The sequence below is a fragment of the Idiotropiscis lumnitzeri genome, chromosome 19 (genome assembly GCF_059441095.1).
Source record: "Idiotropiscis lumnitzeri isolate Australia: NSW breed Sydney's pygmy pipehorse chromosome 19, RoL_Ilum_1.0, whole genome shotgun sequence".
In the NCBI taxonomy this organism is placed as follows: Eukaryota; Metazoa; Chordata; class Actinopteri; order Syngnathiformes; family Syngnathidae; genus Idiotropiscis; species Idiotropiscis lumnitzeri.
This window is the reverse complement of record NC_142409.1, coordinates 10,284,285-10,299,632: the sequence shown is the minus strand read 5'-3', so window position 1 is coordinate 10,299,632 and position 15,348 is coordinate 10,284,285. Positions and strand designations below refer to the sequence as shown.

At 42.1% G+C, this 15,348-nt stretch overlaps 1 protein-coding gene across 10 annotated transcripts in view; it reads left to right on the top strand.

Moving 5' to 3' along the window:
- The first annotated feature begins 560 nt into the window (after window positions 1-560).
- Window positions 561-15,348, top strand: part of atp8a2 (ATPase phospholipid transporting 8A2) — a 37,109-nt gene continuing 22,321 nt past the window's right edge. For 2 of the 10 annotated variants that reach the window (XR_015839894.1, XM_088282732.1), the window contains exons 1-17: window positions 561-764; window positions 3,603-3,698; window positions 8,710-8,854; window positions 11,491-11,590; window positions 11,688-11,786; window positions 11,862-11,907; window positions 12,066-12,106; window positions 12,889-12,962; window positions 13,064-13,133; window positions 13,240-13,367; window positions 13,438-13,549; window positions 13,617-13,785; window positions 13,868-13,995; window positions 14,209-14,286; window positions 14,368-14,456; window positions 14,654-14,698; window positions 14,885-14,960. Coding sequence is in view for 9 of the 10 variants with exons in the window: in XM_088282732.1 (XP_088138858.1) it covers window positions 722-764; window positions 3,603-3,698; window positions 8,710-8,854; window positions 11,491-11,590; window positions 11,688-11,786; window positions 11,862-11,907; window positions 12,066-12,106; window positions 12,889-12,962; window positions 13,064-13,133; window positions 13,240-13,367; window positions 13,438-13,549; window positions 13,617-13,785; window positions 13,868-13,995; window positions 14,209-14,286; window positions 14,368-14,456; window positions 14,654-14,698; window positions 14,885-14,960 (1,539 nt within the window). In the remaining variant the exon portion in view is untranslated. Of the gene's footprint in view, window positions 765-3,602; window positions 3,699-7,906; window positions 8,282-8,393; window positions 8,417-8,676; window positions 8,855-11,490; window positions 11,591-11,687; window positions 11,787-11,861; window positions 11,908-12,027; window positions 12,107-12,888; window positions 12,963-13,063; window positions 13,134-13,239; window positions 13,368-13,437; window positions 13,550-13,616; window positions 13,786-13,867; window positions 13,996-14,208; window positions 14,287-14,367; window positions 14,457-14,653; window positions 14,699-14,884; window positions 14,961-15,348 lie in introns of those variants that run through there. The other 8 variants (XM_088282741.1, XM_088282734.1, XM_088282736.1 and 5 more) reach the window with 8 other exon arrangements.

The window sequence follows — 15,348 nt, the reverse complement described above, 5'->3', positions numbered from 1 at the left end:
AAAAGCAGTTGTCATTTCTTCCCACCAAAATAAAAAAACATAACGCATGTAGATTTTGATTATGTCTTTAAGATCATAACTATTGTTAAAAATTGCGTTTTATATGAATTTCTAACTAGAAATTATATCTTTGAACGAGCGTTTGCGGGACTGCACCATCTTAATTGTGCGACTACAACATCTTGTTTTGAAATCTAGAACTAGATGGCGGAACTAGTGAACCTATTAACATGCAACTTTAATGCCGCGGAGGAGAATTTGCTTGAAAAGTCGTCAGTGTGTTGTAAAGCTTAAAAGAAAACAAGTAGACGTCATTTTGTGCTCTTCAAAATAAAAAATAGTGGCCTATTTCTGTAGTTTGTGTCTTTTAAAACGTAATAGCTGTGTAAAGCTTCATGTTACAGTGTAGATACACTATGAATAAGATGAAGAAAAGAGTGTTAGAGCGAGTATATTACCTTATTTGTACGATTATCGTGTCTTATTTTGACATCCACAACTAGCCGACGGAACTAGCTAACCTATCACTTGTTTCTTCTCCTAGTTCATGCACTAGTGAAGCGGTCAGAGCGAACATGGTCCCCGGTCGTCAGCGGCATCAGCGGCCGCGGCCTGGAGCTGCTACTCGACTTCGCATCGGCTCCACTGCGGGCGAGCCGTAAGCGAGCATGTCCCCGTTGCTCCTTCCACTACCACCAGCACCTCCTCGTCCACGGGCACGATGTACTTCAACCGGGGGGCCAAGAAGATCCACAGCGAGGGAGGTAAGCTGCAATGAATTAACAGCACAACACCGACGGCGCCTTGTGTAGCGTTTTTATTAGCGTTACAACAATGAATTGCGCACTGACGTGAATGGTGGCTCGATGCTTTGTCGCGCGTGTGTGTTGACCGTGGATGTGAGGACAACGCACACGTCGCCTCGTCCGTCCTTCAGACGAGGGTCGTGATGTCGCTGTCGCGACTTGTCGGTTTGGAGGCGCGTGCTTGCATCCGCTATTCAGGTGAACTTTCGTGTTCGGCGTCCTTTGACATGCCGAGTGATGGGAGCGCACTTGTGTTCGTTTGGAGCCAAAAGATTTTGCGCACCAGCTGGACGGCGAGCCTATTAGCAAGCCGATTTAGCGGTCACGTGACCGTAAGAAGAGCGCGCGACCTGGTAAGCGCAACGCGGTTTCTCGCTTTACGGCGCTCCCGACATACGACGCCGAGAGACTGCGGTGCTGCTAAGATAACAGTACAAACATTTACGAAAACGAGGAAATCCCTTTAAATTGACATTAAATAACGCTTTGAGAAAACAATCAATAATGTTACAAGACCACAATAACGATATACAACTGCAAAAATGCTTTGATGGCCCAACTAAAAACGCGATTAGGTCACCATAAATAACTATGAAACAGCAATAAAGAAAAATGAACCCACAGAACGTGAAAAATAACAAAACACTATGAAACTACAAAGCCCAAAAATGCATTGAAACTGCAATAATATGAGCCAAAATCCAATTTACGATTTCCATAAAAAATGTCCCCCTTTTGATAAAAATAATGTATATGACAATAACATTATTATTTGAAATTTGGGGAAAGTGACCTTTTGAAGGCAACTGTTAATGTATTTTTCAGGGGCACATAATCGACTAGTAAAATTTTCAAAATAATTGGCAACTAGTTTGAGCATCGATCAATCATTACAAATCCTTGTTTTTCTTAAACCAGTCCAAATCCCTGGAATTTCAGCCTTTCAAAAGTAAATATTCTTCGATTTTCCATAGTCCCTTCCCAGCTTTTGCGTTGGAAAACAACCATTAACATTTTTGCTGATTTTCAGACATTTGACAGCCCAATCTGAATTCTGATCAATTAATGTCTTGTTTCTAAAAAGAAGGATGGTCGTTAAAATTTTTTATTTTTTTTTTCAAACCAAGTAATTGATTATTCACACAGACACACACACTCACTCACTGCACAGTCCGCAGTGGATTGTCCTCGTAGAGAGTAGAATGTGTTTGTCTTTTATTTTAATAGTCACCTGTCACATATTGTCAGGCTGCTGCTATGCTCTTGTTGTTAGCGTGCACGTGTGTGCACGTGCCGCTTCCACAAATAGAAAGCAGGGCAAATTATTAAGATATAAATCATTAGTCATGGAGTGAAACACTCGAACCAAGCATGACTAAAGTAGAAAGGCGAGCGTGTGCGCGTGCATGTGTTTCCCTCCCGTATGCGCTCCATGCTGTAATCTCGTGGAGTGTGAGCTCTTGATTCTTTGCTCCAATTAGCGCCGACACATGTTTGTCATGACAGACATAGTGACCAAGCTGTTAGATCTTGCCGCGTTGAATAATGTGTTTTTCTGATATTTCTGTTCTCCTAATATTAAGCCATTATTTCTCAGAAAAAAAATTCTGTTACCTTGTGACTTTTTTCTTCTTAAATCGACTACTTTTTTCAAGGAAAGAAAGATATTTCTAATAACATCACACCATTTGTTTCTTGAAAAATCCTGACTTTATTGTTGGATCAAATGCAATATTAATTGTGAAAGATTATCAATTTTCATAAAAAGAAAGAAAGATCTGAAATGTATCCGTGTTTATACAAAACATGGCTTCTGCTGGAAAGCAAAACAAAAAAGTTAAAAAAAAGCTTACTAGAACATCTGAAATGTATTTGGTTTTAATACTTTAAATGGGGGCAGGTGCATGCTGAGTCCCATTTAACATGAGCTTGAAAATGATTGGTTAATTCTGGACATTGTCCCATCCCCAGCTGTAAGTGGGGTGTGATCACTTTTGCAACCACATTGTTTATCCCCATCTCCGAATGAAATGAAATGATTCTTCTTTAAAAAATGTTTGCATCACAAAAACCTGGCAATTGGTCAGGGGTGTGTAGACTTTTCATACCCAACATTTACAGATAGCGCAGGCATGTGGCACTTGCGTGTGTCGTGGTTACATCCCCCACCGCGGCATGAGATGTCATCGTAATGTAAGGACGGCCACCTGATTGTGAAAGCGGCCGTCTCTCGTTGATTTGTGGCGTTTCGCTGTTAGCATGGAGGCTAACAAATTCAAGCATGTTCATGTTAGCGTCTGGGGTTCATGTGCAAATGGAGTGCGGCCAACTGTCAACATGTGCGCTGGTTAGATAATACAAGGGTGAGGCCTTGATGTATTTAGTAGTGCCGGACAACAGGGGGCGCTCCTGTGTCGAAAATGATTGCCCGCCATCCTCCCCGCCATCCATTTGCTCACACATGTACAGTGATACAAATGTGTGCTCTTTGTGTTTGTTGATTTTAGGGCAGAACGATTTTGAAAAATAATTAATGAATTTTTTTTAAGGTCCTCTTCACATGTATTAAGTAACAAACACAAGCCATTAATTAATTTGTAGTGCAATAAATCATATTGATTTATTTGACATGAATGTTCCGTTAAAATATAAATTAATATTTGACAGAGTTCATCTACGTCTTACGAGTCGCAGCTTTCTCCTCGCTGAATTGTTCAGCCCTAGGATATTTATTTACCTGTTGTCTCGTTGTTGTTGTGTGTTGTTCTCTCCCGCTCGCCCGCCCGCCGCCCACAGAGCAGTTAGTGTTGACCGCCATTAGGCAGGACGCTTCCGAGGCTCAGGACCCCAGCCGGGGGGCGCGCGCCCGCCCGCCAGACAGGTTTGACAAAAGTGAGTGACGCGGAACCGGATGGCATCCGCAAAGGTGCATGCGCGCCAGGAGGAGACACACACACACTCCCCAACCCTCACCTGGCCCTCGAGAGCTGCAACCTGGCGACTAACGCGTTCACGATTGGTGGGAAAAGTGAGTGCCAGGGGATTGAGTCAAGTGTAGCTGCTCGGGGCCTGGAGTGATGAACGCCGGATTCGAACCCTCTCACTGCATGCGCTTGTATCGGTAGAATTGGAACGCTTGTGACAAGGGCACGTCTCAATGTACGCGCTAACATATTGGATGGGAAAAAATGTTATAGAATGTTATAATAAATGGTAATTAAATAATATATAATAATAAAATGTTATGGATTGTACACATATTTTTAAAAACTATTAGATTAAAATACAAACACAAAAAAAAAAAAATTTGGAAGTATGAGACAATAAATACAAAACTGGTTGAATATATATAAATAAATACTGAATATAATATGAAAAAATACTAAAATATGAATAAATAGTCTAAAATATTAGACAAAGTCCACAAACAAAAGATGGAAAATATATAGCTCATATAAAACGTTAACGTTAAAATATCGGATGAAAAAATATTGGAAAATTCAAAATACTTAAAAAATATAAGATGAAAAATGTCCAAGTTGAGATGAAAAAATAATATTATAATAATGTGAAAATGTTATACAAAAAAAAAAAAAATCCGTTTTTGTCGTCTTTTTTTTTTATAATCTCATACTCAGATGCTAAATACGACAATAACGATTATCAAACATTTCTCACGGATATCGCTACATCATGAACGTTTCATCGCTACTTGGTGACGTGCTGTAGATGGAGGCGTGTTGCATTTGACAAACTTTGACCGTAAAACACATGCATGCTGTGCAACACGCAACACATGCATGTCATGGATGCACATGCACGACAAAGTGCACGTTCATGTGCATGCCGCCATCTTGCATGACTTCTCCACAAATCATTGGAGTCATTCCATGAATCGTCTCAGCCCTCCTTGTCGAATCAATGCACTCGACATGACTTCCAACGGGAGCGTTTGTTGTTCCGTGCGTCTCACGTGGAGGATTAAGAGCGTGTCTTGGCTTAGCCGGCAGGTGAAGTTGCAGAGCAGACATGGCGAGGATTAGCATGTCCGTGCGGTATCGTTGGGGGCCGTAAGAGGCTTTTTTTTTTTTTTTTTTTCTCGCTTCTTCGCTCTATGCTGACCCGTGACGGCGCGGGAAAATGGACCCGGCGGCGAGGCGGCAGACCGGCTCGAGCGGAACCGGCAAATAGAAGACAAAGCGGGGTCGGGGGGGGGGGGGGGGGGGCTCTCGCCGAGGGTCAGCATGGGATTTAGCGGCCGACCGGGCAGGCGGCGTTCCGTTGGTAATATTCTCAGTTCTGCTCTTGATGTCCTGCTTTTTTCGCCCGTAGTAAAAAAATGAAAATGAATAAATCAAGTGTGGTTGAAAGTGTGGCGTAGAATTCGGGTACAAGTACCATTTATGAGTGAATTGATAAGTGACGACAATTGCTGATTTGTTTTCGAGGCGCGACACTTAATCGATTTATTGACAACTATTCGATTCTCAAATGAGATGACTTGTGATTGTTGATCAATGGTTTAATCACAGTAATAACTCATAACTCACGGAATGACTCTTGTCCAATCAAATGGCTTGGTTGCAATTGACTGTTGTGTAATGGACAGTAATGGGCTGTAAAAATGTGGCGTTTGCTCGGCAACCTTCTCGCGCATGTCATTAGCTTTTATGCCTCCAGCAGGCTATTTAAGAAAACATCTGCTTGGTAAAAGCTCCGTGTCTCTCGAATCAAGGTTGGGAAAAATGATGTTGATTGTTAATGCACAAATATGAGATGAATTGGAGGAAAATAATAAAAGAAATTAGGGAATAATAAGGAAATATACTGCTACAAATAATTAGATACAAATTATGCACAGTGCAAACATTTGACAAAAAAAAACTATCAAGATAAAATAAAGAAATATTAAACGTAAAAATAAGTCCGTACGAAGAATGTTTTGAGAAAGTAATACAAAATATTTGATAAAAAAATGTGAGGTGTAAAGTCTCCCCCCAAAAAAGATGAAAATTAATAATGTCAAATCATGCAGAATTGTGAGATAAATACCTCGCAAAATATAAGACGAAAAATATCCGGAAAATGTAAAAACAGTACATGAAAAATATGTAAACATTTCAGAAAATTAGACACACATACTGATGAAAAATATTATATTAGAACAAAAATACACAAATATTAGGAAAAAGTAAATAAAAAAAAACTTTCCAACAAAAATATTAGAAAAATTATATAAAATATTTGGAAAAAAAAGTCGACTATCAAATAGAAAAAGACATTAAAGTACAGAAATAAATAAATAATGTTCAATAAAAAAATATTTGGAAAAAAAATAAATAAAAATCTAAATAAATATACATTATTGCTGAAAAATATTACAATTAAAGAAAATAGTACAGAAATATTACATGAAAAAATAGCCGACAAAAATACGCACATGAAGCAAAATTACAAAAATATAAAACCAACAAAACATGAAGTCAAAAATATTAGAAAATAAAAAACATTAGTCAAATAAATACACAAATATCAGAAATGGATGAAAACGTAAACAGTTTTTTTTTTTTTTTAAACTGCAAATATTGGGAAAAAAGATGAAAAATTCAACAATTATATTGGAAAAGTAAAAAAAAAATGCAGCAGTTTTCTTTTTTTTTTTTTAATCCCCAATTTTAACCAATAAAAGTGTCCAGTCACAACATTTCAATTTTGAAGCTGCAACAAAAGATTTTCTTTTTCTTTGACTTTTCTCTATGCAGTCGTCCCACCCCACTCCCGATCGGCTCTCAGGCCGCAGTATCTTGTTGTTTTCCGAAGGACGCCGAGTGTCGGGTTGAAGGTTACCGCAAGCGTGTAACCGCCCGCCCTTCTGTACTCGCTTCTTCCCGCGCCTCCGACCCCGCCGCGCAATGCTTTGCCTTTTATTGCGCCGCTTGCATGCTTCTATCCCATCAAGAGGTGCTGAGTAACCCGAGCGTTGATCTACTCGCAGCCCAAGTGTGGCTCCGGAGAATAACAGAATTGATCGGGGAATTGTGTAACAAAAGCCACCTGTAGACATTGGAGAAAACGCAGCGTGGACATTTGAGGTCAAAGGGAAGCGAAATGGGCGTTGATTTGCACTGTGGAGTGATTGCCATTGTGAATTACAGGCCAGCGGGTAATAGCCTGCTCGCAGAGCGACAGATAAGACATTTGTTATCATTTGTCCGGTGAGGACTTTGACCCGTGCCGAGAGCTCACGGCGCGGTGTAGAATAGACGAGGCCTTTGAGTGCTGCGGGATACTCAATCCGCCAGACAAGGCCCGAGCTTTATTAGTTTCTGAATTATTGAAGCATCAAGCCGAGACTGTTGTGTTTATTCGCAGGGAAGAGTCAGGCCGACTCCCATGAGGAAAAGGGCTGAGTGCAAATTGAGAATTTTTTTCCCCCTCCATATTGCGACTATGATTGAATTGCGATTATTTATTTTTTAACTAACACAAGTCAGACAATATGTTGATGTATGATGGAAACGATGTTGCTTTGAAAATTTTATTAAATTTTATGACCTTTTTTCAATTTTGTATCGGGCGAAACGGTGGACGACTGGTTAGCAAGATGGCCTCACCGTGCGGAGGTCGTGAGTTCGATTCGGGCGCCGGCCTTCCTGTGTGGTGTTTGCGTCTCGTCCCCGGTGCCTGCGTGGGTCTCCTCCGGGTACTCCGGTTTCCTCCCACATTCCAAAAACATACATGGTAGCTTGATTGGACACTTAATTGTCCCTCGGTGTAAGAGCGGATGGTTGTTTGTCTTCAGGTGCCCTGTGATTGGCTGGCAACTAGTTCAGGGTGTACCCCGCCTACTGCCCGAAGACAGCTGAGATAGGCTTCTCATGAGGAAAAGCGGAACAGATAATGGATGGATAATTTCATTTTATTGTACAAATGCTCCACATATTTAAAAAAAAAAAAAAAAAAAAAAAAAGAAGCTAAAACTAATAAAAAAGTAAGCTTTTTTGAAACGATAAAAGCTAATAAACCTGCTCTAAAAGCTAATTGCAACTAAATGAATAAATTAAAAAGTACAATGATAAATCCAAAACTATTCGAACCTTGGTCTCCAAACAGAGGATTAAACCACAACTCCACGAATGCGCTGCTGGCCCTTTAAGAAAGCGGAGCCCCGGGTTTGCCCCCTCGTCTCCCTCCTCCCCGTTCTCCCCACCCACTCGCAGAGGCTCTCCACTCCATATGGCTTCCTCTCGTCGTCCGGGCTGTCGGCAGCAGCAGCAGCAGCGGCGACAACGCGCCCCTCGCCATCACGCCGGAGGGACGAGACGCCGCCGATTGTAGGACTTAGCAGCGCGGTAGTACTAGCGGGGGGAGCTTCCTGATGGGGCGGCGTCGGAACCGGAGGGGGCCGACATCTTGACATCCGGACTTCCCTCTTGGAGAGCCGTCGCTTGGGTCCGTCCGTTTTGTCCGTCCAGGTCTGCAGCTGAGTCAACGCCGTGCGGTGTGGCGGTGCTGAGGCGGGTGGGGAGGAAGGGGTGGGAGGGGGGGGGGGGCAGATTGTTGCATCCTCTTGTCACTTGTCAGGGTTCTCCATGTGCTGCTTGCTGGAGGTGGGCCCGATGTGTTTGTTGTCTATTGTGCACCCCTCAGCACATCCATTATTAGCACGAGGGGGGGGGGGGGGGAGTCCCACGGGCGCATTGAAAGGCAACACACACACTCAGCCTTCACTACAGTAAATGTCTTTTGAATGTGTGTGTGTCACCCACCATCCTCCCACCCTCTTCTGTCTGTCTTGTCTCCCACCCTTCACCCCTCCCTTATCCCGATAACCCCCCCCCCCCCCACTCCCCGCCCCTTACTCACCCAGCCTCGCCTCTGTCTCATCAATCCAACGGCGCAGGACCCGCTTGCTCGTCGGCCGGCTACCACAAGGCGGATGATGAGATGTCCGGCACCACGTCGCAGGCGGAGCCCGTAGACGCCACGGCGCGCGCCGTGCTGCTCAACCGGGCCCAGACCACCAAGTTCTGCGACAACCACGTCAGGTAGGCGCCGCACCGATGCAAAAAAAAAAAAAAAAGTTGACTGAACTCTGTTGAAATGCAGTGAATTGAATGGATTTCAAATGTTTTTGAAAAAGGAAGTAAAAATAAACAAATGCGGTCGCTCAAGTGTGCACACCTGCTTGTGAATCGGGAGGTGCTTGTGCTCAGAATGAACCAATCACATTCACACTCACAACGGTCACCATTTAAGGGGCCTCTGATTAATCCCCGAATAAAGTTCGGATGCTCTAGTAGGCTTTTCCTGACATTTTTGTAGCCACAGCTGATGGCGCAAGCTGCGGTCCAAGGTTATTAGATTAGGTTATTATTATTATTATTAAAAAAAAGTGCTCAAATTAAAATTGCAAAAAAATATGAAAACCAAAACTGATTTTAAAAATCGAAAGTCAAGACAAAACAAAAGCTCATTTCATGAAAAATCCCAAACCAGAGATCACTGGCTCGTTCTGCAGTTATAAGGGGGTGTGCACACTTGTGCAACCACATTATCGCCATTATTTTTATTTATTTTTTTTATTCCTTCCTTTCCTGAAACAAGTCCATTTTTTAAACTGTTTCCGTCTAAAAAGTATGTTAAGGTCTTGACCAGAATTACGTCACTTGTGGAAGTAGATAAGAAAGCGGTTTAATAGTTCATCCATTACGTGATTATTTGCGGCAGTCCCAAAGGTGAGAGGCCCAAAGTGGAACTATGGCCTCAGTTGAAATTTGTCTTCATCAATTCGTGTACAAAAATAGTTAAGGGTGAGATTCTTGGGGGGGGGGTTGATGTTGATGCATTTTCATCTCATATTTTTTTGGCTTTTTTTTTTGTATGTGTATCTCATTTCATTTTAAAAAATATATTCACATTTTTTGTTGGGAGGAATATTTTTATTTTATAATTTTGTGTGTGTTTTGTTTTTGTTTTCACATTTGTGTCCTTTTTTTCCTCTATCCATATTTTTTGCATTTTTTTCCCCACTAATTTTTATTTTATATTATTTATTTATTTACAAATTTTTTGGTATTTGATACTATTTTTGTCTATTTTTTTTGCCTCACTGCTTTTGTATTTTACAATATTTGTATGTAGTTTTTTTTAAATATTTTATGATTTTTAAAAAAAATAATTTTGTCCTTTTCCTATTTTAACCGCAACACTTTTACCCCCCCTCTCATACTTTTTATGTTTTGAAATATTTAGCTTTCATATTTTCAGCATTGTACCTTTGGCAAAGTGTTCCTAATGTATTGACTCATGCCACTCCCGAATCCTTGACATATTTCTTTTCACAAAATCTCGTTAACTCACATTTGTGCCCCCCCCGCCGACTGTTCCGTTGGTGCGCTCGCGTGACAATATCGTAAGGCTTCGTGTTTATTCGCCATCATGCAGAGTAAAAGTGTCCGTTCGTCTGTCACTCAGCACGCATGTCCAGCATTCGTTGAAGCAGCTGCACACAGCGGGTGCGAAAATCTCCCGCTGGTGTCTTCTGTTGTTGGAAAAAACAATCCAGGCGTTCTTAAGTTAAAGACACAGTCCCCCCCCACCCGAAAAAAAATGGACACAGGTGTGTGTGTGTGGGGGGGGGGTTGTATAGTGGATAGTGAGTGCAGGAAAGAAGCACTAATGCCCATGTTGCATAAAAAGTGGCGACGGTGAAATATGGAGCTGCTGGGAGGATCCAGATAAAAGCTCGGAGGCTTTAATCTGACTGCAATCGATACGGCAATTGAAGAGTTTCAGGAAGACCTGCACGGCTGCATTTCCAAACCGTAATGCCATTAGGCCGGGCCTTGAAAGCCCAGATTTTTATTTTTTTTTTTCTACTAATGGTGGCGCAACGACCGAGCCAAGATAGTCCGCCAGTTGCCGAAAAAAAAAAAATTTATTGATTCATGTATGGCTTTGAGACACTGCAACATCGTTTGTCCCAAACGGGTTTTGACTAATCAGACGATTGTATTAAAGAAAATAAATAAATAAAATAAAGAGAACAGCAGCAGGAACAACAAAAGCAAAAATAGGCCTATTTTTGGACGGGAGCAATTCTTATAATTTTTTTTTTAATTAAAAAAAAAATTGTCTTTATTTAAATATAGGCTTCTTATAATTTTCTTTAGTTTTTTTCTTCCTCCCATAAATTTTTTTCGGGGGCCGTGAGTACAGTATTTTTTTTTCTTTTATTATACCCCAAAAGCTGCTGTTTGAAGTGGGGTGTGAAGAATTTTTATATCAACTGCATTTATTATGAAGGACTCTTTTCCTTTTTTTTAAAATTTTTAAAATTGTTTTTTTATTTCTTAATGCAAGCACTCAAGAAAGCTCTTAGCACTCCATATGGCGACATGATCAATACATTTGATTGAATTTGCTGACAGTTCTGGCGTTTTCCTCTTGAGTGCTCGTTCCAAATTTAGCTTTCAGCATGAGAAGTTTTCGTGTATTTATAGGCGCCATCCACGGGGACGTTTTTTTTTTTTTGTCTCCGTGGTTTCAAACGCCGCAGTGATTTTAATGTGGATTTTGGTGAAAAGATGCGCACGAGTTGACGGCGACTTTCTCTCTCTCTCTCTCTCTCTCTCTCTCCATCTGCCTCGCTTTCTTCTCGTTCCCCGTCGTCCGGCGCCAGTACCACCAAATATGGCGTCCTGTCCTTTCTTCCCCGCTTCATGTACGAGCAGATCAGGAGGGCCGCCAACGCCTTCTTCCTCTTCATCACACTCATGCAGGTATGTAACTTGTTAATTTTTTTGTGCCAGATGTGCTTCGTCATGAAATGGATATAAAAAAATGCTTGATATTTTGTATTTTCTCCTCCCCTGTCAGCAAATCCCCGACGTGTCTCCGACCGGCCGCTACACCACGCTGGTGCCGCTCATCTTCATCCTCACGGTGGCCGGCATCAAGGAGATCATCGAGGACTACGTGAGTACCTCGTCGCCGACCTCACCGCCCCTGCGTCTGGCGTTTCAACGCGCCTCAATCCTTGTCTTCGCGCAGAAACGCCATAAAGCGGACAACACGGTCAACAAGAAGAAGACCACAGGTAGCCGCGAAATGAATTAGCCTCCACTTTGCACGTGTGGCTTTGTGTCTCCCTCGGGCTGTTGTGCGTCGCTCGTTCGACACTTTGCTATGAATAGTGCATGAGAGCTCTTCTCTATAGGCTGACTGACAGCTGCTGTTGTCCTTCCTGTCTGGCAGTGTTGCGTAACGGAGCCTGGCAGACCATCATCTGGAAGCAGGTAACTCCTCATCCTGCAGGAAAAAAAAAAAAAAAAATTAGCTTTATGCTAACAAACTAATGCTAAACACTGTAAAATGGGTTTTGCGTTGGTGCAGCTTCGGTGTCGGACAATTTCAAGCAAAAAACAGAATGTGACATTCTTTATCCTCTGCAAGGAATGACAAATATTATTGCGGCTTACTCAATAGATTCTGTCTGCATGTACAGTCATTTTTAATTTTATTTTTTGGGGGGGCACATTTTGTTGTTTTGGGTGTAATTCCACTTACAGCCCCTAGATGGCAGCACACTCTTGTGTTTTCCACTGTAAATTAACAACATATAATGATTATATTTCAAAGAGAAGGGATTAGAATGAGGATTAAATGTCTCAACCCTCTCCTATCCTGCGTTTTATGCCGACAGAAGGCAACTCCTGTAGTTTAATTTTTTTCTGTTTGCGTGTTTTTCACTTACTGTCGTTATAATTTTTGCCTTACATTTTTTTTCTTGTAATAGGTGTATTTTTCAACTTATATTTTAGTATTTCGTACTCTTGTTTATTTTCTATGATACAGTATGCAGAAAGAAAGCTTCCGTATTTGGAAAGTCTGATTTTTGACGTACGCAACCTGCTCCGTCGAAGTCCAATTAAAAGTCGGATTAAGCGCTGTGCCGCTGTGCCGGCTGTCACTTTACGTCATCTTTGATGACTGCTCAGTAATTTCTTATTTTGTCGCGCGTGTGCTCCCTTCCCACCCCGCCTGGCTTTCATCATGTTGTTACCATGGCGACCATCAGGTGGCAGTAGGAGACATAGTGAAGGTGACCAACGGGCAGCACCTTCCGGCTGACATGGTGATTGTGTCGTCCAGGTCAGATTGCGCTCGGGAATGCACTTTTTTTTTTTTTTGGACAGTGTGTGATTTTATTTTTATTTATTTATTTTTTTTTAAACTCCACTCCTGGTCCACAGTGAACCTCAGGCCATGTGCTACACGGAGACCTCTAACCTCGATGGGGAAACCAACCTGAAGATCCGCCAGGTATTCATTTTCCACATTTTTGTCGTTTATTTCACGTCGAGATGTTTCCATTATTTATTCATTTGTTTAAAAAAAAAAAAATGGCGTTATACGGATGTATTTGCAGGGTCTCTCGCTCACGGCAGGAATCCAGACCCTGGAGGACTTGATGTCCTTATCCGGCGTCTTGGAGTGCGAAGGTCCCAACAGACATTTGTACGACTTCACCGGCACGCTGCGGCTGGAAAACCAAAAGTACGTCACGCACACACACACACACACACACACTTGGTTCCGTTGCATCATGACTTTTTAACTTCCTCAGAGCTACTCCTCTGGGCCCAGACCAGGTCCTCCTGCGTGGCGCCCAGATCCGTAACACTCAGTGGGTGGTGGGAATCGTGGTCTACACCGGCCACGACTCCAAACTCATGCAGGTAAGCAATAACGGATCTGGTTTTGCGTGGGGATTTCCTCTCAGACGTCTCTTTCCGGCCTCAAAAGAACTCCACCAAGGCGCCGCTGAAGCGTTCCAACGTGGAGCGGGTGACCAACATGCAGATCCTGGTGCTGTTCGGCATCCTGCTGGTCATGGCCTTGGTGAGCTCGGTGGGAGCCGCCATCTGGAACAGGCAGTACACCGAGGAAGCTTGCTGGTATCTGTCCCGACAGGGTGAGGGCCCGCTTTGACCCACATCCTTTCATCGGTGGAAAGTTTTTAAAATGTTTTTTTTTTTTTTCGTCATGGTAACCAGGTGATATCTCCACTAATTTTGCGTACAACCTTCTGACCTTCATCATCCTGTACAACAACCTGATCCCCATCAGCCTGCTGGTCACCCTGGAGGTGGTCAAGTTCACGCAGGCTCTTTTCATCAACTGGGTATTAAGCAGTTGTCTTATCCTTAACTCGTTGACTGCCATTGACGGCTAAAGACGTCAAACATCCTTTTTTTTTTTTTTTTACCCGGCTGGTAGTGAATGAGTTAATACTGATTTTGATTCTTATCAGGGCTAAGCCGCCAAATGACACCAGGCCAAACTTGCTCTCTAAAGAAGCACTTGTTGACTTTTTTTATTTTTTATTCTTTTTAAGGATGTGGAGATGTACTACGCCGAGACGGACACGCCAGCGATGGCTCGAACGTCCAATCTTAATGAGGAGCTGGGCCAGGTTCTCTCGTTTTTTCATATTTGTAAGCATATTTTTTTTTATTATTTACTCATTTTTTTCTGTTTTTGTTTTTATGTGCAGGTGAAGTATCTGTTTTCGGACAAAACGGGAACGCTCACGTGCAACGTCATGCACTTTAAGAAGTGCACCATAGCGGGAATCACTTATGGGTAAGCATTTTTTTTTTTTCCCCCAGAAAAAAAAAAGACCTTCTTCACTTTTAGACCTTCCAATTCCTCTAATTGTTTACGAATCCTCAACTCTCTAGTCATTAATTCGATTTAACTTTCACTTGTTTCATTTAACGAGAACAAACTAATCAACTCATCCCCATGATTTCCCTTTCGCGCCTCGTTCATTACCGCAGCCACTTCCCCGATCTCGACTGCGATCGTTCCATGGAGGACTTCAGGTGAGTCGAGCTGCCGCCGCCGCCGCCGCCGCCGTCGCCCTTCCGGTCCGGTCCGTCTGTCGGCCGTCCTCCCGTGAGGCGTCCTTGCTTGCTTTTATATTTTTTTTTCTTTTTTTTGGGCTTCGCAATTATTAGTTGCCGACCGCGAAGCCTCCCGATTGATTTGTTTGCTTTTGCTCTCGACAGCAATTTGCCGTCCAGCAGCAACAACTCCACCGAGTTCGACGACCCGGCTCTCATCCAGAACATCGAAAAAGGCCACGTACGTGTCACCTTTAAAGCACGCTGACATTAAACGAAATTTAATTCGATAGATTTTTTTTAAATTATTTTCTCATTTAATGTCATTTAATTTTAAATAAAACACACCCCAAAAATCTTCATATCTTTATTGTCCCAAAAAAGATATTATTTTATTATTTATATACTATTTTTATTAATCAGGCCATTCATTTGGGTATCAAAATTTTATTCTGTTGGAATCAATTTAAGAAATTTAATATCTTGCTTTGCAGTGTGCTTCAGCTATTTCCCCCCCCCCATGAGAATTATTATTCCAGTTTTATTTACCGTAATAAAAAAAAATTCCCTCTGGAGATAAAGTTATGACCCTTTTTTATTTAATTTAATACAACTTGAGTATAATACAC